Genomic DNA, 21,906 nt, shown 5'->3' on the forward strand with positions numbered 1-21,906 from the left:
TCTATAAAGGTGAAGCAAGTGTGATTTTCATTGATCCAATCCCAGTGCACATGACCATTCAACATTCTTGACACTCTTGATTAGTGATTCACAGTCACTCAACAAAGAAACAGGCCATTTGGTCCATCAGGTCATTTGGCTTGTTTCCTGTGACCCTGCAGGCAGTCCCATGATTCCCAGAGACCTCACTCCCCAAATCCCTCTTCCACTATTCCCAACTCTTGGGTTTCACTCTGTAACACAAGCTTCCATCCTTCATCTTAGAAATTCCCGTTAACAAGAGTACAGGCACAGATCAGACCCACAGCCAGTGGCCATTACTATCCACCCTCACATCATTCCTTACCTTATCCACAACCTTGGTCCCACATCCAAAAACCCACTGCCTGGAGCACTAAGGATCTCAAACATAATGAGACTGTGATGCCCCACATGTAGTTCAACCTGTTTAAATCACACTAGACCTCACCTTGATGGCAGAGATAGATCGATTAGTACAGGTGTCAGAGGTTATGGGGAGAAGGCAGGAGAATGGGGTTAGGAGAAAGGGATAAATCAGCCATGATTGAATGGCGGAGTAGAATTGATGGGCCAAATGGCCTAATTCTACTCCTATTCCTTCTGACCTAATGACCATACCACACTGTGCCCACTTTGTGTGTTCACCATGGCAGAAATGTTTAGTTCCAAGTAAAATAAATTCAGTGATTGACAGGCACATACATGCATAAACCAGGGGGCTGTTACAAGTGCCCTACAAGACAGAGGGAGCTCTTGTTAATTTCAATGCTGGTCAGACAGTAACTTTACCCTTGTTGTTTTTAATATATTATTTTCAGTTCACTTGCACCTCTCGGTTCACTCATCCCTTCCCATCCAAACCATTCCCTCTCCAGGGACATACCCCTGCAACCACCTGTCCTTATTCCTTCTCCCTCGACTCCATCCAGGGACCCCAACAGTCCTTTCAGGTGAGGCAGAGGTTCACTTGCACCTGCTCCAACCTCATCTACTGTAACCAGTGTTCCCGATGCGGGCTCCTATATATCGGCGGGACCAAGTGTGGACTTGCTGATCATTTTGCTGAACACTTGCGCTCAGTCCGTCTTGACCTATGCAATCTCCCAAAGTTTGCCAAACATTTTAATCCCTTTCCCATTCCAATACTGACCTTTCTGTTCTGGCCTTCCTCCCTCCATTGTCAGAGTGAGGCTCGCAATTTGGAGGAACACCACCTCATATTTTGCTTGGGCAGCTTCCAACGTCTTCCCCAGCCAACAATGGGCCATTATGGACTCCACCATTCGTGAGGTCATCAGTTGCTGTCCCTGTTTCGTTGTGGCCCTTTCTCGGCCCCAGTCCCCCACCGCCACCACCAACCTCTACATTTCAGTCAATGAAGAAGGGTTCAGACATGAAACGTCACCTATTCCTTTTTTTCCCCAGAGATGCCGCCTGACTTGCTGAGTTACTCCAGAACTTTGCGTCTATGTTCACTTTAATGCTGGCTTGGACACAGTCAGGGCCATTATATCAGCCTAAAATAGCCTCCAGGGACTGAACAGCGTCCTCTTGTCCCTGTGTGAAACAAAATCCTGGAAACTTTGGTGAGGGATTTGTTTGCTTTGAATACGTTCCTCTCTCAAAATGGTGGAGGGTTGGAATGAAGGGAATGTTCACAGCTTTATTTTTCTGGCCTCCCTCCTCCATCGCTTCTTCCCTCTGTCACTGCGGAAGTCATGCACAGAGTTCCAACAGAGGGAAACTTAGGGGTGGAATTTTGAATAAATATTTGCACTCTATATATTAAACAAGCCCTACTGATGTTTATAATATTAAATCATCGGACACAGGGCTAAAGGAACAAAATTAAGTAACTTGTGCTGAGGCATTGGGAGAGTTACAGGTAGGATGTGAAGGATCAGTGTCACACTTTGAAGTGGTAATTCTAGGAGAAATAAATATGTTATTTCCATGATATATCATGTGAACAGAGTCTTTGACTCGGAATAGACAAACTTTTGACATGACAGGTGGCACGGTGGCGCAGCAGTAGAGTTGCTGCCTTATAGCACCAGAGACCCGAGTTCGATCCTGACTACGAATGCTGTCTGTATGGAGTTTGTATGTTCTCCCTGTGATCACATGGGTTTTCCCCAGGTGCTCCAGTTTCCAAAGACGCACAGGTTTGTAGGTAAATTGGTAAAGATTGTAAATTGTCCCATGTGTGTAGATAGTGCTCGTGTATGGGGATCGTGGTGGGCACGGACTCGGTGGGCCAAAAGACCTGTTTCTGTGCTGTATCTCTAACCAAAAACCAATAATTAATGTGGATTTTCTTTTAATTACAATGCATTGCACTGAAATTAAAACTATGTTGTACATGTAAAGAGGACAGGTATATAGCAGCAGGTTGCTGCATGTTTAGGGATGCCATGAATTGAATACATCATAAAAATACTCCAGCAGATTTGTGGGTTCTTCTTACCACTGAACTTCTGATTGGTGGCAAGGTTAAAGAAGGAGCATGTTATCTGCATTTAGCTTTTACATTGGAAAGTTTGGTCTGCACTTCTAAAAAATAACCTTAATCTCAGACTTGGTGATTGGCCTCATCAGCAACAACGATGAGTCGGCCTATAAGGAGGAGGACCAGCTCCTAGCAGCACGGTGCGCTGATAACAACCTGGCCTTTAACTCCAAGAAGACCAAGGAGCTCATTGTGGACTTCAGAAGGTCTAGGGGCGGCACGCACACCCCCATCCACATTAACGGGACGGAGGTGGAACGTGTTTCCAGCTTCAGGTTCCTGGGAGTCAACATCTCCGATGACCTCTCTTGGACCCACAATACCTCAACTCTGGTCAAGAAGGCTCACCAGCGTCTCTTCTTCCTGAGGAGACTAAAGAAGGTCCATCTGTCTCCTCAGATTCTAGTGAACTTCTACCGCTGCACCATCGAGAGCATCCTTACCAACTGTGTCACAGTATGGCATGGCAACTGCTCCGTCTCCGACCGGAAGGCACTGCAGAGGGTGGTGAAAATTGCCCAACGCATCCCCGGTTCCACGCTCCCCTCCATTGAGTCTGTCTCTCCGGTAGGCGGCGCGGCTCTGGCCAGCAGCGGCCTCTGCAGCCTGTCCGCGTTTTTATTATTTTTTGTCTGTGTTTTTATGTAGTTTTTGTTATTTTATGTTGGGGTGTGTGTGTGGGGGGGGGGGGGGGGGTGGGAGGGGGGGGGGGGGAAACTTTTTGAATCTCTCCCTGCACTGGAGACCCGACCTTTTCTCGTCGGGTCTCAGGTGTCGTTGAGGTCGCAACGAGGAGTGGCCTCCAACGGGAAGAAGCCGGGGACTCTGGTGCCGACTCACCGTTGCCGTCGCGGAGCTGGCCGAGTCCGGAGCGGGTGGAGCGGTGGAGGAGCGCTGCTGCTGCTGCTGCTGCTGCTGCTGCTGCTGCTGCTGCTGCTGCTGCTGCTGATGCTACCGGAGCCTACATCACTGCCCCGCGCGGCTGGAATGGCCGCGGACTCTGCGAGCGCACACCGGGGGCTCCAACACCAAGACCCGGTGTGCGACCTCGCACCACCCGGCGTGGCTTTAATGGCCGCGGGACAATCGCCATCGCCAGCCGGGGGCTATGACTTTGACTCTGACATCGGGGGGGGGGGAGAGTGCAGTGGAGAGATAAGTTTATTTTGCCTTCCATCACAGCTATGTGATGGATGTTTATGTAAAATGTAATTATGTTGTGTCTGGGGTCTATTTGTGTGTAATGTATGGCTGCAGAAACGGCATTTCGTTTGGACCTCCAGGGGTCCAAATGACAATTAAATTGACTCTTGACTCTTGACTCTTGTCTTGACAAAGCAAGCGTTGTCTGTGGAGGGCGCTCAGCATCGCCAAGGACTACTCTCACCCCAACCATAGACTGTTTACCCTCCTACCATCCGGGAGGCGCTACAGGTCTCTCCGTTGCTGGACCAGCAGGTCCAGGAACTGCTTCTTCCCTGCGGCTGTCACTCTACTCAACAACGTACCTCGGTGATTGCCCCCCGACACTCCTCCCACCAGGAAAAACACTATGACTGTATGCACGTAAATATATTTATTTATTGCTCATATTCTATGTCGCTCTTCTAGGGAGATGCTAACTGCATTTCGTTGTCTCTGTACTGTACATTACACAATGACAATTAAAGTTGAATCTTTGAACCTTTGAATCTCTTTAGACTTAAAGAACATGTTTAATACCCATGTGATGCTGTATTCTAATTTCCAATTTGCTTGATGTATGGTTGCCAGGCAGCCAGGCCTCAGTTCACACAACACCATGAAGAACAGAAGGAATTAGATTGCTCCCTTACATTCTGGTTCGAGCCCATGCTTGGGGCAAAAATAAGTCTTCGAATGTCAAATAGACCACGATTTGGAACAACATGTTTTTTTCGATTATGACCATCCCCCTGTTCTTATTTTACCAAGGCCAGCAGAACCTTTTGGAAAGATCCGGAAGTCTCAGACTTGATTTCATCAGCCAAAGTTTTCTTGTACATCTCCTGGTAACTCTCCTTAATGGACGGAAGATCAATCTGTTGAATGAAGAGATGCGGGTCACCTTCCCTGTAATGTGAGAGTCATCTTATGTGGAGGAACATTACTGTGGAGAGAGGGCGGAGGGAGATGATGTGTATTTTCCATTCATGGGCTGTGGGTGCCACTGGTAAGGTTGGCATTCATTTCCCATCTCTTACTTGCCTTTGAGAGAGTGGTGGTGTGCCACTTTCTTAAGTTATTTTGTCAATGGTGCTTCCATAGTGCTGTGGAGAGGGAGTTCAGGGATTTAGATCCAGTGATTGTGCAGTAAAGATGGTGTGTGACTTGGAGGGAACCTGCAGATGATGCTGACCCATGTGACCACTGCCATCGTCCGTTGGTGGAGGTCAAAGGTTAGGAAGGTGCTGGCAAATAAACGGTAATGAACCTTGTGGATGGTACACACTGCAAACCCAGTGGTGGAGAGAGTGAAAGTCTAGGGTGATGTTTTGGTCCCAGTCATGTGGGTTGCTGTGGGTTGCATGACGTGGATTTCGTTGAAGTGTTGCTGAGCTATAATTACCCAGGAAAGTGGTGATTGTCTTATAGATTGTGTAAAATTTTAGCGAGTGAGGAGAGGACTTATTTGCCATGGAATCTTCAGCAGGAGACATTCGTACATCACAGTGATAGAGTCATACAACACAGAAACGAGCCCTTTGCCCCGTCAAATCCATGCTAACCATCAGGTGTCCATTTACTAGCGTTGTTATAAATTCGCTACCATCGGTGGCGCTCTTGATCTGCTCACTGCCCGTGCGTGCGACTCGAGAGGCTATGGGGTGGGGGGAGGGCCATTCGCGTTTTTTTTAACTATCGAATCGCTGGATGAAAATCATCAGATTAAAACGCCTTGAATCACGGATCGCAAATTCAGGACAAAGCAAAAGGTATGTACTGTTGACCGTTTATTTAACATCTTATCTAGTTTTTGGTGTAATTTCATTTAATCTGATGATCCGAAATATGTTATTTAGGCCTCGATATTGGCCGTGTCCTGTCTGACTGTGTGCAAAATCACGGTGGAAGCCACAATCCGATCTATGTATCTTACTCCACTCTAAAGATAATAAAAATCATTATTTTTTGCACAATCTGGTCATAAGAACATCTAAATTATCTATATTTTGTGTAATTGTCTATCCATGATCAATATTTTCATACTAAATATCTGACTAAAAACTATGTACTGTGGAAGTTTTTAGTCAGATCTTTAGTATGAAAACAAGACTAAGTGGGAGTGTGGGAGGGGGTGGGGAGAGGGGGTGTGGGGGAAGGGGGTGTCGTGGGTGGGGGGGGTGGGGGAGGGGGGTGTGTGTGGGGAGAGGGTGTGTGTGTGTGTGGGGGGGAGGGGTGTGTGTGTGGGGGGGGAGGGGTGTGTGTGTAGGGGGAGGGGTGTGTGTGGGGGGGAGGGGAGGGGTGTGTGTGGTAGGGAGGGTTTGTATGTGTAAGGGGGGGGTGTTGTGGGAGGAGGTGAAGGGGGTGTGGGCTCAGCGGCACCGGCTCCGACTGCACTCTAGGCTCCAGGACTCGGCTCCGGACTCACTCACCAGCTCCAGGACCAGGCGCCTGTTGCACTGAGTGGCTCCCAGCTCCGGCTGCACTCATCGGCACCCGGCTTGACGTGGTGGTCATCGTCCCCGCCCGCGAACACAGCAGCTCCCGCCCGCACTCAGCTCCTTCAGCCTTATTCTCCCAACGGTGATTGACAATGGGGCCGAAAGGGGCGTCGCTGTTCCGGCGAATAACCGACCAATAATTTTTGCAAAGATTTCACCAATCGGAATAAAACTTGATGCACTTGCAGCACAGGAGAATGGCGAGTAAGGTGGCGAAAAATCGTTGCGCTATGGGAAATTGTTTTTGCGCAAATTTAAAAACAAATTTTATAAGTGTATATATAGGAGATATTGATCATGGGTAGATAATAACACAATATATAAATAATTTAGACGTTCTTATGACATGATTGTGCAAAAAATAATGATTTTGATTATCTTGAGAGTGGATGTTTGTGGATTTTGAACACGTCTGTGCAAAACAGCCCTCGCCTGCTGCAGTGCTATAAACCAACAAAGTAAAATTTATGGGAATTAAACATTCAATTCCTTCGATTTGGCATAGAAATTCATGACAATGAGATTTAAACATCATTTTATATTGTGAATTCTTGTGTGAATTGGATCAGTTTGTTATTTGGATACTTTGGCTATTTAAACATTTATTTTTAGCCTTTTCTTAAGAATGGGATAGATGTTTAGATCTAGTAATTGAATTTAGACGAATTTAATTGATTTGATGACACCGATGAAGATTAATTTGCTATTTACTATTGTGTTTACTATTTGTTTTAATGTTGCAATAATATTAAAGTTCTGATCTTGAGAATATCACATTTTTGAATTTTCAAGGCAGTCTGGGTGTCTATTACTATTTCCGTCACAATGGTTAATTTTGTAATTAGCTACTTAATTAGGTAATTAACTAATTATATACTTTATTTTCAGGCTATCCAAGTAAGATGTATCATATTTGTTTCAGAATGCTTCAATCTATAATAACTGAACATTTAATTCAATTCTCTTAATTTTTGAGAAAGTTATGGGCTTTTATGTCAATTGACTGTCCTCGATCACAGCTGTTGTGTTAAGCTAATGGAAAAGCAATAGGGAACAAGATGCTAATTTCCAAATATGAAAATGCCCATAACTTTTTTAATACTGAAGATATGAAAGTGAATTAGGTATCAAATTAAAGTTATTTTTATGCTTTATCTGAAGCATAGGTGTTTTATTACTGTGAGGCTAGTTCCAGATTAACATTGTATTATAACCAATTTGTAGTATAACCGAATAGTGCTCCATAATTAATCAATCACGTTATATCCTCTATGCGTCATGGAATCTACGTTATGGCAGAAATACCTGTACCTTCAGGATACTGCCAATCATTTCCCTACTCTCCATCCTAACTGGAAACCAGACACAAAAAGCCAAGTTTGAACACAGTGTTACCTCTGAACGAGAGACCAGGATGCGAATCAGTATGTCCTCACTTGTCCCCACACCTTTCATCGCTTCATGTAGCACCTTTGCAAAATAGGCTTGGCAGTCCTTGGTACATTGAACTAGTTAAGGAAAATAAAGCAATACTGAGCACGGGTTCATTGGCTGATGGTTAATGTTTTAACTAAACCACAGGGCAAATTTCAAAAGCTGGCGGAGCCGACAGACAAAATTGCAGAAAAATAGTAGTTCCATTCATTGCTTTTCAAATACGGCAGGAAATCAGAGCGCATAGGAAAGCACCCAAATGCTTCCAGGGAGAACGTGCAAACTCCACACGCCAAAACCTGAGCCTCTGGAGCTATGAAGTCGCAGTGCTAACAATGTACCACAATGCCGCCCGCTCACACTCCACCTCATCCCGCCCTGACATTGCTTTCTTTCCAATGTTCCTTTCCTTCCAATTTTATTATGTGCTGTCAAACCTTTGGGACATATCCTAGTTTTTGTGGGTGTGTTAAGGGCCTGTCCCACTTACGTGACTTTTTTGGCGAATGCCGGCACCCGTCATAGGTCGCCGACAATTTTCAACATGTTGAAAATTCAGCGGCGACGAGAAAGACGCAACGACTCTTTGGGTGACTAGGAGACTACTCACGACCATACAGGCAACCCCTGGTGACATGTTGCGGTTGTCACGGGGTGTCACCAGGGGGCATGTCACCAGGGGGTCAACTGTATGATCGTGAGAGGTCGCTAGGGGTCGCCTGTATGGTCGTGAGAGGTCTCCTAGTCACCCAAAGAGTCGTAGTGTCTTTCTGGTCAATGGTGAATTTTCAACATGTTGAACATTTTCGGCGACCTATGACGGGTGCCGGCATTCGCCGAAAAGGTTGCGTAAATGGGACAGGCCCTTTAATTTTGCCCAGGTTAAATTCACCAAAGATGAACTTAAAGTGGAACATGCAAAGATTATGCAATGCATAGTAATGACTATGCATCACTAGTCATCGTAGTGATGGCTATCACTAGAGACTTGGCTTGAAGAATTGATAGGTTATAGTATCTCCAAATCATTCTGGTACCTGATGCTACTTTCTCTAATCATATGTGTGTGTTGACACAGTGAAGGATAAATTATTCTGAAGTAACAAGGAAAGCATGACCACATAAGGTGAACTTTGAACTTGGGTTAGACTGAACTGTGGACCCTATATCTCTTTCCACAGATGTCTAACTTGCTGACTATCCCTGGCATTTTCTTTTAAATTTCCAATATTTACAACTTTTTGCTTTCCCTGCCTTTGAATTTTTCTGTTGTATCCTTAATATGATGGTATTCTCAGCTGCTCAGCGGAACCAAGCAGGCATGATAAAAACAGAAAATGTCAAACACACTCAGCAGGCCGGGCAGCATCTATAAAGAGAGAAGTAGGGTTAATGGCCTGTCCCACTTACGCGACTGCCGGCACCTGTCATAGGTTGTTACCGAAAATGTTCAACATGTTGCAAATCCAGCGGCGACCAGAACAAGGTACGACTCTTTGGGCGACTACTCATGACCATAGAGGCTTCACCCCGGGACATGTCGCCCAAAGTGTCGCCTGTATGGTCGTGAGTAGTCTCCTAGTCACCCAAAGAGTCGTAGCGTTTTTCAGGTCGCCGCTGAATTTTCAACATGTTGAAAATGTTCGGCGACCTATGACGGGTGCCGACAGTCGCCAAAAAAGTCACGTAAGTGGGACATGCCCTTTAATGTCTCAGGTCAAAGATGCTTTCATTTTCAAGCAATGGATGGATTTATTTTTCGGAGAAACCTTCAGAGTTAGGTGAGCAAGGTTGTACTACAGAATAGCCTGATCCAAGAGAATGATGGGTAGGATTGAGGGGCTAAATGGCCTTCTCCTACATCTCTTGTGCTGCTGCAACCTCGCCATTATTAGACACTCATATTGAGCTTGTGACATTAATGTATCCCATGGCATGGAGTATTTATAAAAGAGAATATAAATATAATCTTGTGCTTGGTGCTCTAATAAAAGCCAAAACCAATTGGAGAAACAAGGAACTGCAGAAGCTGGTTTTACAAATAAAATACATAAAGTGCTGGATTAACAGCTTCTCTGGACAACATGGATAGGTAACATTTCAGGTCAGGACCATTCTTCAGACTATAGGTGACATTTCGGAATGGAACCTTTCTTCAGACTGCAGATGATGTTTTGGGTCAGTACCCATGGTTTCAACTCTGGAGAAGGGTCCCGACCCGAAACGTTGGCTATTCAGATTCTCCAGAGATGCTGCCTTGTCCACTGAGTTACTCCAACACTTTGTGTACTTTTTTAGTCTCAACTTATTACTAATCATTAATTAACAATTTACCGATTGTCAGATAAGCCTTTTCCATATCACCAGATGTTTCCTTTTTGATCACCTCCTCGATGCCTGAGCCATGGAGCTGTGGGAGTAAGAGGGAGATCAGTAGTAGTCCCAGTTCCACCTGTTCATCCACCCGTGGTTACTTATAGGGTGTCAGTCATGAGTTAGTAGGTAACTTTCTCATCTCTGCGACAAAATATCACGAGGTAAACTCCCACGCAAAAATCAGAGTGTACGATTCAGATTGACCCTTGCACTGTAGGTGGGGGGGGGGGGAGTGCTGAAATACAAAGTAAATGCTGCACAGTTGAAAATGCCACCTCTTGAATGAATTCTTGGTCTGATAAGTGCTGTTGGAATCTAATGCATTCTTAGAGAACATCAACCTACTACTGCATAGGGGATAAGAGGAGATCTCATCAAAACAAAACTTACAAAATATTTCAAGGACTTGGCTGGTGGAATGCTTCCCCTGAATGAGGAGTCTGGGACTAGAAGGCACAGTTTGAGATTAAAGGGTTGGCCATTTGGGACTAATATGGGAATGTTTTTACTCGGAGGGTAGTGAATCATTCAAATTCTCGAGCCAGAAGGCTGTCAAGGAGAAGCTATACTTCACCCTCGTTAGACCTCATTTGGACTACGCAGTTGCAGCATGGGACCCATACACAAATAAAAACATTTCTTCCATCGAACGTGTCCAAAGACAGGCAGCTCGATTTGTTACTAACACCAGAGAGAGAGAAGTGAGTGTTACCAAACTTCTGAATTCTCTGGGGTGGGACCCTCTCCAAGACAGATGTGAAGCTCACCGTTTGACCTGTTTTTACAAAATGTTAAATGGTCAGCTCGACATAGATTACAAGACCTACACCAAACCCAAACCAATTAGGAGCAGACGAGGGCATTCGATCCAATTTGTGATTCCAGCTACAAAGACAGATGTGTACAGCAATTCGTTCTTCCCCCGCACAATTAAAGCATGGAATAATCTCCACCCAACTATAGTTACCCAACCAGATGCAACTAAATTTAAAGTAGCTCTTTCTTCCAAATAACCCTTTCTGGCTTAAGTCCTCCCTCCACCACCTCCAGTTTAAATTCCATTTGGAATATTTTGGAGGACCAAGAAACCAAGAAGAAGAGACTTCAAGGTTGTGTTTTTCTGGATGTTAAGGGATGTGGTGAGAGGTGCAGGGAAATGGAGTTGAGCTTGAAGATCAGCCATAATGGCACCAGAGACAGCAGATGCTGGAATCTAGGTTGAAGAAAGGAGAGCTGCAGGGGGAAGATGACGGGCCAAGCAGCATCTCTGAGGGAATGTAGAAGCAAGGAACTGCAGATGCTGGTTTATACCAAAAATAGACACAAAGTGCTGGAGTAACTCAACAGGTCAGGCAGCATTTCTGGAGAAAAAGGATGGGTAACATTTCGGGTTGGGCCCCTTCTTCAGACTGAAGACTTCTTCAGTATTCTTCAGTCTGATGAAGGGTCCCGACCCAAAAAGTCACCCATCCTTTTTCTCTGGAGATGCCGCCTGACCTGCTGAGTTACTCTAGCACTTTGTGTCTATCTGTAGTATCTGTGAGGGAAATGGATAGCCAATATTTCGAGACCTTTCATCTGGACTGTTAGATGAAGGGTCTCGACCCAAAGCATCAAATATCAGGATCCATCTGCTGAGGCCCTGTTACCGCAAGAGCTACGAGGCTTCCAGTAGCTGCACGCCATTTCCTGTCTTGACATATTCTTATACAAATTTAAATTCTAAAATCGAAAGCTATTTTATGGGGAAATGCTGTATGCTTTACAAATTTATTTCCTGAAGGGGCCGGATCCAAGCTCATGTGTCAATGTCCATGACTCCATTCTCTCTCAACATCCAAGATTAACAATCGAATAAAATGAAACCAGAATGATACAGCTGAGATCAGGGGCAGATCAGCCATGATCATACAGAATGGCAGGGCAGGCTTGAGGGGCTGAGTGGTCTACTCCTGCACCTATTTTGTTTGTGTTCTCGTGTGGTTCGAAATGACACTCACTGTCTCATAAGCTTTGAAGGTAGCTCTCAGCTGCATACTATTCTTCTTGGTTAAAACATTAGTAAATGCCATTTCATCTGTGCCCCAACGATTTTCTCCAGCCTGCAAACAGAAATTAGTTTTATTTTTCGTTTAAAAGGTTATTCCAAATACATCCTTTAATTCTTGCATGATTTGGACCCGGCACAGTTTTATTTACCTCAAATAGTTTTTTGGCATCTTGTTCAGCCAGGTCTTGATTTACCCCAAATCCCTCATCACGGTTGGCCTGCATTTGAACAGGTGTCAATAAGGTTAGCCAAGTCATTTATTATTCAATGAACAGCTGTTGTTCTCTGTTTTTTGGATTGAGTTGATGAGACTTCCATGGATTGTGTTCAGAGTGGCCTCAGACAGGTCATGGTTTGGTTTGGTTTGGATTGGATTGGCTGTGGTTGGGTTGGATATGGATTGGCCATGACTGGGTCATGTTTGGATTTACCATAACTCGGGTGGGTTTGGAATGGTCTTGGTCAGGTCAGTTTGGATTGGCTGTGGTTGAGTCAAATTTGGATTGGTTGTGTTTGGATTGGTCACAGACCAGGTTGATTTGGATTGGCTGTGGTTGAGTCAAATTTGGATTGGTCACAGACTAGGTTGATTTGGATTGGCTGTGGTTCAGTCAAATTTGGATTGGTTGTGTTTGGATTGGTCACAGACTAGTTGGATTTGGATTGGCTGTGGTTGAGTCAAATTTGGATTGGTCACAGACTAGGTTGATTTGGATTGGCTGTGGTTGAATCAAATAAGGATTGGTTGTGTTTGGATTGGTCACAGACCAGGTGGATTTGGATTGGCCTTGGTCTGGTCAGATTGGCCTCGGATTTGCTGAGGTTGAATTGGGTCAGATTGATTTTTAATGCTCCCTCTTGTTTGCTGAATTATGGAAAGAACCAGCAAACTGGAAGAATTGAGGCGTTTTTAGGTTGGTGTGGCTACTGAGGATTGAATTACATCCTTTCTTACTTTGACAGACTTTCCTTCTGTTCCATAACTAACCTTTTCAAATAAGGATTGGATGAATACTAAAAAGGATATTAGTTTCATATTAGGGAAGACAAAATTGATTCATTTTACAAATCTTCTTGTTAGTTGTACATTTACCAGATATTTTAAATAACAACGTTGAGAGAAACAAGTACATTGGCTTTCAGTATATTCTTTTGTACTTTTTAAGAGAGCATTGATTGGTTTATCAGTTCTTACCTCAAGCAGTGAGATCAGCAACTTCTGTAGAGTTCCATTTGTGTCACCTTGAATATCATTAACCAGTTCAGACGAGAACACTGCACATAACAGAGGGATCATATTTACCATTGAGTCTAAATCTGATACGATGGATACTGAGTGAGGGAAATTTAGTGGTCAGATTATGCTTTCTTGTACAGTCCAGCCGGGTCCAGCGTGCATCCAAACTTTCCTAGTTTCCAAGGTTAGAAACACAAGAGGGTTCTCTCACAGTGTAACAGAGACTGGTAATAACTTGACAAAACTGGAAACACTTTATTGTGAAGTCAAGAGTGTTTTATTGTTATATGTCCCAGACGGGACAATGAATATGTAAACATTGTATATAACGGGGAAAAAAAGAAAAAGTTCAATAAATAACAAATATAGTGCAAATAACAAATAATAATATAGTCTTTTGCAGTTCAGAGCTCATAGCTTATTTGTTGTGTTTAAAAGCCTGATGGCTGTGGGGAAGGAGCTGTTCCTGAACCTGGACGTTACAGTCTTCAGGCTCCTGTACCTTCTTCCTGATGGCAGTGGTGAGATAAGTGTGTGGCCAGGATGGTGTGGGTTCTTGATGATTTTGGCTGCCTTTTTGAGGCAGCGACTACGATAGATCCCTTCGACGGCGGGGAGGTCAAAGCTGGTGATGGACTGGGCAGTGATCACAACTTTTTGTAGTCTTTTTCGCTCCTGGACATTCAAGTTGCCGAACCAGGCCACAATGCAACCAGTCAGAATGTTCTCTACCATGCACCTGTAGAAATTTAGGAGAATCCTCTTCAACATGTCGAATCTCCGTAATCTTCTCAGGAAGTAGAGTCGCTGATGTGCCTTCTTTACAATTGCATCGGTGTGCTGGGTCCAGGAAAGATCGTCTGAAATATGCACGCCCAGGAATTTGAAGTTATTGACCCTCTCCACTATCGCCCTGTTGATATAAACAGGATTGTGGGTCCTCATCCTTCCCCTACTAAAGTCCACAATCAGATCCTTGGTCTTACTGATGTTGAGGGCCAGGTTGTTGTGCTGGCTCCATTTGGTCAGTCAGCCGATCTCACTTCTATACTCAGACTCGTCCCCATCTGATTTGTCCAACCACAGTGGTGTCAACGGCGTACTTGATGATGGAGTTCGCACTATGATCGGCTACGTAGTCATGGGTATAGAATGAGTAAAGCAGGGGGACTGAGCACGCAGCCTTGAGGTGCTCCCGTACTAATTGTTACTGAGGATGAAGTGGTTCCTCCAATTCGAACAGACTGGTCTGTGGATGAGGAAGTCGAGGATCCAATTGCAGAGGGATGCGCAGAGGCCCAGTTCCATGAGCTTGGTAACCAGTTTGGAAGGGATGATCGTATTAAATGCCGAGCGGTAGTCTATAAACAACAGCCTGACATAGGTGTTTTTATTGTCCACGTGGTCCAGTGCGGAGTGGAGAGCTAGTGAAATTGCATCTACCGTTGACCTCTCGGACATCCGGTGGCGCTGTCACTAACTGCCTCTGCCCACAGTCTGGTTGTCTTTTGTTTTTTTGTTATGTTTAAAGTGTGTTTTTTTTGTTTTTTTTCCAGTATTTTTTATGTGGGGGGAAGGTATGATAAGGGGGAAGGTATGAGGGTATGATAATGGGGAACCGTCCTTCAGTCACTTCCTGACGAGGGTGCGACTGTTAACTGAGTCGCGCCCTCGCCCCCCTCCTCGCGGCCTACTAGCTAGATTGGCGCGGCCTTTCCTGCCGGACTGGTCCAGAGCTTCAGCAGCGGCGGCGAGGCCTTACCTGGGATTGCCGCTTGGAGCTCCGGAGTGTTGGACCGTTGCTCCAACATCGTGGAACTGTGGGTGTGGAGCTCCCAACGCGGGCGGTGCTGACCTCGACATCGTGGAGTCCTGGGACCCTTTGCCAGGGTTCGCCAGCGCGAATCTCCGCCCAGCGCGGCCTGTGGACATCGGGAGCCGCGGACTTCGGTGGGAGGTGGCTGATTCAGAGGTCCAGGCAGCTGAGGATGTCCTCCCATTCGACGTCGGGGTTCCATCGTTACCGGCGAGAGGGCTTGAACTTCGGGCCGCCCACAGCGGCAACTGCGGAGGGCTCGGGAGGCCCCGACCACGGGTGAACATTGGGGAACATCAGTGAGGAGGTTGACTGGACTTTGGTTCCTTCCCTCACAATGGGGAACTTTGGGGAAAAATAATTTTGTTGTCTCTTAATTGAAGACAATGACAATAAATTAAATCAAATCAAATCAAACTGTTGTGGCGGTAAGCGAACTGTAGTTGGTCGAGGTTCTTGTCGTGGTAGGAGTTGTGTGCGCCATATGCAACCTCTCAAAGCACTTCATCACCACAGACGTTAGTGCCACAGGTCGATAGTCATTGAGGCACGTCACCTTACTCTTCCTGGGTAATGGTATAATTGATGCCCTCTTAAAGCAGGTGGGAACCTCAGACCTCAGAAGTGCGAGGTTGAAAATGTCCGTTAAGTCACACCAGTAGGTCCGCACAGGTTTTTAGAACACGGCCGGGTATACCATCAGGTCCAGGCGCTTTCCGAGGATTCACCCCCTGAAGGATCTTCTGACGTCAGCCTCTGTGACTATGACTGTAACACCGTCAGGGCGAATAGGGGCTCGGGAAGGCACATCAGCGTTCTCCCTATCGAACCATGCGTAGAATACATTGAGCTCCTCAGGGAGTGATGCTTCGCTGTCATTTGAGCCGCCTGCTGATTTTGCCTTGTAGGAGATGATGTCATTCAAGCCCTGCCACAGTTGCCGAACATCCTCTCATCCTCCAGCTTAGAGCAGAAGTCTCTTATGGCCTTTTTGATGGCCTTACCAAGGTCGTATTTGGACGTCTTATAGACCTCTGCATTGCCAGACCTGAATGCCCGGGATCTAGTCTTCAGAAGAATGCGGATCTCATGGTTCATCCAAGGCTTCTGGTTTGGAAACACTTGGAAGGTTGTTGTTGGAACGCAGTCCTCCACACATTTCCTTATGAAGTCTGTAACGACTGTGGCGTATTCATCCAGGTCCGTTACCGAGACCTTGAACATTGCAACAGGAAGAAGCAGCACCGCTGAATGGTCGGATTTTCCGGAGTGAGGACGAGGGATAGAGCGTTAGGCATCTTTGATGGTGGTGTAGCAGTGGTCAAGGGTGTTTGATCCTCTGGTGCTGCAGGAGACATGTTGGTGGAATTTAGGGCGCGATTTCTTCAGGTTGGCTTTGTTGGAGTCCCCGGCTACGGTGGTAAATGCCTCGGGGTAAGTCGTCTGGTGCTTGTTGACCACGGCGTGCTGCTCCTCCAGTGCCAGACGGACGTTTGCCTGGGGAGGGATGTAGACCGCGGTCAGGATGATGGAGGTGAATTCCCTCGGAAGGTAGAAGGGACGGCACTTCACCGCCAGATGTTCGAGGTGTGGAGAGCAGGAGTTGGATAGGACAGCCAGGTCTGAGCACCACGCAGAGTTGACCATGAGGCAGACGCCCACTCCTCTCCCTTTCCCAGATGCCATTGTACGGTCCATGGCATGGATGGAGAAATCTTCAGGCTGGACCGCTGAGTGTGGGGAGCTGGGGGTGAGCCATGTCTCTGTGAAACAGAACACAGAGCATTCCCTCAGCTCCCTTTGGTAAAGCAGCCTTGCCCTTAAGTCCTCCACTTTGTTTTCTAGTGCCTGTACGTTGGCTAGTAGGATGGTAGGGAGAGGGGGCCAAAGTCCCCTGTGCTTCAGTCTTACTTGTAGTCCTGCCTGATGGCCTCGATTCCAGACTCCATGAAGGCCTCCCCGGTATTTACAGGTACAGCCTCCGCGAGGTCAGGGATTCCCCTCCGATCGGGGATTCCCTTACCGTCGCTATCTTCGGGAGTTCGCAATAGCACTAATGCATTTAAATGCATTAAATTGGAAAGCATCGACACTAGGCACTGCCTCAGGCCATCGACAACGTTCCTCATCATCTGGGCCATGCTGCTACTATTACACCACTTTACAGCCACTTCCCATCAGCTGCTAGCAATGAGGGATAGACTTGGCTATATCTCAGTACAGCAACATCATTCTTGATGTTGCTGTACTGAGGGATAACAAAGTCTATCTTTCTTGGCTAATAACCTAACCTTCGGCCTCACCCCTTGGACTCCCCCAACATCGGGAACATGTTTCCTGTCTCTAGCGTGTCCAAGCCCTTAACAATCTTATATGTTTCAATGAGATATCCTCTCATCCTTCTAAACTCCAGAGTGTACAAGCCCAGCTGCTCCATTCTCTCAGCATATGACAGTCCCGCCATCCCGGGAATTAACTTTGTAAACCTACACTGTGCGCCCTCAATAGCAAGAATGTCCTTCCTCAAATTAGGGGACCAAAACTGCACACAATACTCCAGGTGTGGTCTCACCAGGGTTCTGTACAACTGCAGAAGAACCTCTTTGCTCCTATATTTGATTCCTCTTGTTATAAAGGCCAACATGCCATTTCTTAGCGCTAACGGCAGGTACTCGGGAAACGTGGTAACTCGTGAAGATTTTTCAACATGTTGAAAAATGTCCACATGAAAAATATACTGAGGATGTAAAAATGTGATACTTTTTAACACGTAGGCATGCCGTAGTAGCTCGTGAGTTTACCGTAGTAGGACCTGGTGTCCTATATCACTATTGTATGTTCATGATGGAAATAAGAATACTCTGTATATTCATTACCTTTGAATTGTAGTTTTATGTAATCCTCCCATAATTTCTGAGTTCCATTTCACAATATCTATCAGACATACAGAATGTTGCAAGGTAATATCTTGCCCAAACTCCGTTGTATCTTTCTATCTCAATAAATATCACAAAATATGCCATTGTTTCAGCCACATTATGACAAAATATAGAATGTGGGTTATTTGTTATCAGTCACCCCATCCCAGAAACAACAGTACTTAAAGAAGAACATTTGTTTTACTAATTTACGAGCATGTACCATACAGAGTCCGTCGATCCATATCCAACAAACTATTGTGATAATTGCATAAAAAGTATTATTGTCTACGAAATTTGGTGTGGAATGATAATCCATCTCAGTACTCATTTGGGCAAGTCCCAAGCTATACATACTTCCCCCCCCCACCCCCAATCCCCCTCGCCCAATCTTCACTGAACCTATCATTTGACCGATATTTTACTCAGCTGCTGTAACGTTTCCTTCTTATCAAAATCTCTGTGTAGCATCTCTGTCCCTATCTTCCAATTCCCACTTTGAAATAAAATACAACTTTCGACAAAAATTTCGCAGCAAGATCGCGATATAAATGCAAATACATGGTATTTTATCCTAGCATCCCCCCCCCCCCCCCACCCCCCCCCCCTTTACCAACACACTAGAAGCATAACTTGAAGCGTTTGGATTTGGAGAAGTTCGATATGGACCAGGAATGAAAATTAATAGCTATGAATTGATTAACAGTGAGCTACGAGGTGAGATTGAAACACCTGTCAGAGGGCTAAGAAACAATCCTGAGTTGACGGCGTATTGTTTTAAGTGAGCATTTTGCAGCGACCTCACCTTATATTCTGGTTAAATATTCTTTCCACGGAAATCTCCTATTTCACTTTGAAATTATATTCAATTATAACAGTTTGTAACATCAGTAACCACCTTAATGTTCGTGCGTTTGGTACCGGGTACGCTTGAAACAATTTATTGTAATGTACTGTATCTTTAAAAAAAAAACAAAAAAACTATATCAACCAGGTGTTAAAATGACACTGAATCAAACGATGATTGAAAATGCGTGGGGTTTGAAGAAGGGGATGAATTATTTGCCCAACCACTGAGTGAATTAGGCGAAAGGAGATTTAAGGGATCAGGGATATAGAGAAGGGTAACAATATTGTCAAGTCTTTCCAATGCGAGCTGATGGCAGATATCCAGCTGTGTCAGGCATGGGATAGGGAGCGTGAGTGATGGAAAGAAGACAAGGGGCAAAGGAAAAGAAAGGAAGCGCAACAGTTGTTTTTAGAATTCTACAGAGCCAAAATTATGAACAGAGATAGTGTAAAAATAATCAAAAAACAAATTGCAGAATTGAAAGGGAAAATCCAGCAACATAAAAGAATGTCATGATTAATGACGGCAACTGGGACCCTGTAGGATGCAAGAGGGAATGATGACTAGGAACCAGCAGTTATAAGGCTCTGCGAGACAAGATTGACCTACAGGTGAGGATGGGCTAGATAATGGGAATGTCTACCTTTCTGGTGTCATATAGGGAGTTTTAACTCTAAAAGTTTGTAGAAAAATTATCTTGTGGCTCACGGGCAACTGCACTGGTTGACAGTTCTGGCAACAAGTTGCCTGTGCCCCCGAGTACAATAATAACAATACATTTATTGTCATTGTAAATACATACAACAAAATTTCAGGCTCGCTGCCTGAGCGGAGCTCCAACGTACCAGATAAATAATAACGACAATGGAAACAACAAAAACGGCAAGAAAATCGTCGTCTAGTCAGAATGTGCAATATTTCACAGTATAGTGTAAACTCCCCACCCCCCACTCCCACTCACACATGGCCCGCCTGCCCGCTCCCGGCGTTTAGAGTTGAATAATCACAGCCTGAGTTCGCTGCAGTGCTGGGGCTTGCCGCCCTGTAGACTTCCAACCCCCCCCCCGGGTCTGCTCCGGCAACAGAGAGTGACACAATTTAACGCATTTACTGAGGAATGCGGATCGATGCATTGTTTAACTACTTGCTAACTACTGGCTGTTTACAAGTGTTATAGTAGCAGTTAACACATCGTTTGTTATCCATGTTCGTTTTGTAGAAAAATCCGTATGGATAATGTTTTTTTCTTAATCTTTATTTAACATAGCAAATTTGTATTTCCATATGAAATACGGAAAATTAACGCGAGGCCCGCCTTGGGCGCGGGGCCCAATTTGGAAAAATCGGTCCAATCGGCCTAGGGCCGGCCCTGCCTCCTGCCAACATGTCCCTCTAAATCTTTCCTATCTGTGTACCTGTCCAAATGTCATTTAAATGTTATTATAGTACCTGCTTCAACTATCTTCTCTGGCATCTTTTTCCATATACAAATCAGACTGTGAAAAAAATTGCCCCTTGGGCTCCTATTAAATCATCCCTCTCTCACTTTAAACCTACATCCTCTGGTTCATGATTACCCTACTCTGTGTAAAATACTCTGTGCATCTACTCTATCTAGTCCCCTCATAAACTTCTATAAGATCACCCCTCATCCTCCTGCGGTCCAAGGAATGAAGTCCTAGGCTGCCCAACCTCTCCCTAAAGCTTAAGCCCTCACATCCAACAAACATCCTTGTAAATCTTCACTGCACTCCTTCTAGATTAACAACATCTTTCCTATAATTGGATGACCAAAACTGAACACAATACTCCAACGATGGCATCACCAATGCCTTATCCAATCTTCTGGCTGAGAAATTAAACCCAGGCCCCAACAGCCCATGCAGACCGTTGCACAGGATGCCAAGGCATGTTTTGAAGTGTTCTTCGTTGTGTGCTGGTTGATGTTCAAACATCAAACAACACACTCCACCTGGGGGCCTGTGGGAGAATTGCAAGCAAGTGCTTTTCCCTGTGCTGGGGCATGAGGATGCATCAATCATTTAAAATCTGCACTAAGACCGTGGCAAATCAGTTTTTCTTCCTGAGCAACCTAAGCAAATTCTGCGCTGTAGATGATGCAGTGAGTCTTTTAACTTACACTTGAATGCAATATTTATGCTTTAAATTGGATTAGCTATGAATAAAGTTAGGCTAAATTACATTCCGCAGTAGAGCTAGGCTCTGATCAACAGGTGCAGCACATGAAAGATCTTAGTATATTCATGTATGGAAATCAGATTATAATCAAGCATTTGGCCCATGTTGACCAACCTGGGTCTCACTGCACACCTGGTACTGCTCCTCACCCTGACTCCAGTTGCATACCTTCTCTCATTCCTGACCCTGAGTCCAGCTTTACACCTGCCCCCCTATTCTACACTGATCATTGCCTACCTGCTTAGGTTCCCAGTGCTGAACACTCCCAGCTTTGACTGCACACTTAGTACTATTCTAGACCTTGACTGGATGCACACTTGGCCTTGCTCCTCGCCCCTCTGCACTGACAATATATCTGGCCCACACATAAAGCCCCATATCTGACCCCCTGGACTTAACCTATTACGTTCAAGTCCACCGGTGCTTATCTCATGCAGTAATCTTTTATGGGGCACTTCGCAGAGCAAATTTTGGATAACAAAATTTGCTACATCCATTGGCTTCCTTGTTATCTAACATGCTAGTTACTTTGTCAAAGAAGTCATCAATTGGTTGAACATAATTTCTGATCCATAAAATTATACTCACTCAGCTGTATGTATTCTGTTACCATTTCCTTCATTTTCCTAACAAACTGTCCTGAAGTCATATTCACCCCAATATTTTCAGTATTTTGATGTTTTCCTCTCAGCTGGGACTTTTCCGAAATGCAAAGTCCAATAACAATATATATATTTAAGCAATAATATTCTACTTAATGTGATCTTGAGAGTACATAATATTTTCTGTGGTATTCATAAAACAACAATGATA

General features: G+C 45.0%; 1 protein-coding gene across 1 annotated transcript in view; it reads right to left on the minus strand.

Annotated features, from left to right (window-relative positions):
• Positions 1–3,987: 3,987 nt before the first annotated feature.
• Positions 3,988–21,906, minus strand: part of LOC129696652 (annexin A13-like) — a 36,898-nt gene continuing 18,979 nt past the window's right edge. The window contains exons 6-11 of the mRNA XM_055634743.1: positions 13,269–13,348; positions 12,223–12,291; positions 12,024–12,125; positions 9,982–10,057; positions 7,609–7,721; positions 3,988–4,590 (exon numbers count right to left, since the gene is read on the minus strand). Of these exons, the coding sequence (XP_055490718.1) occupies positions 4,471–4,590; positions 7,609–7,721; positions 9,982–10,057; positions 12,024–12,125; positions 12,223–12,291; positions 13,269–13,348 (560 nt within the window). The 3' untranslated portion in view covers positions 3,988–4,470. The remainder of the gene's footprint in view (positions 4,591–7,608; positions 7,722–9,981; positions 10,058–12,023; positions 12,126–12,222; positions 12,292–13,268; positions 13,349–21,906) is intronic.

The sequence above is a fragment of the Leucoraja erinacea genome, chromosome 4 (assembly GCF_028641065.1).
Source record: "Leucoraja erinacea ecotype New England chromosome 4, Leri_hhj_1, whole genome shotgun sequence".
Taxonomy (NCBI): domain Eukaryota; kingdom Metazoa; phylum Chordata; class Chondrichthyes; order Rajiformes; family Rajidae; genus Leucoraja; species Leucoraja erinaceus.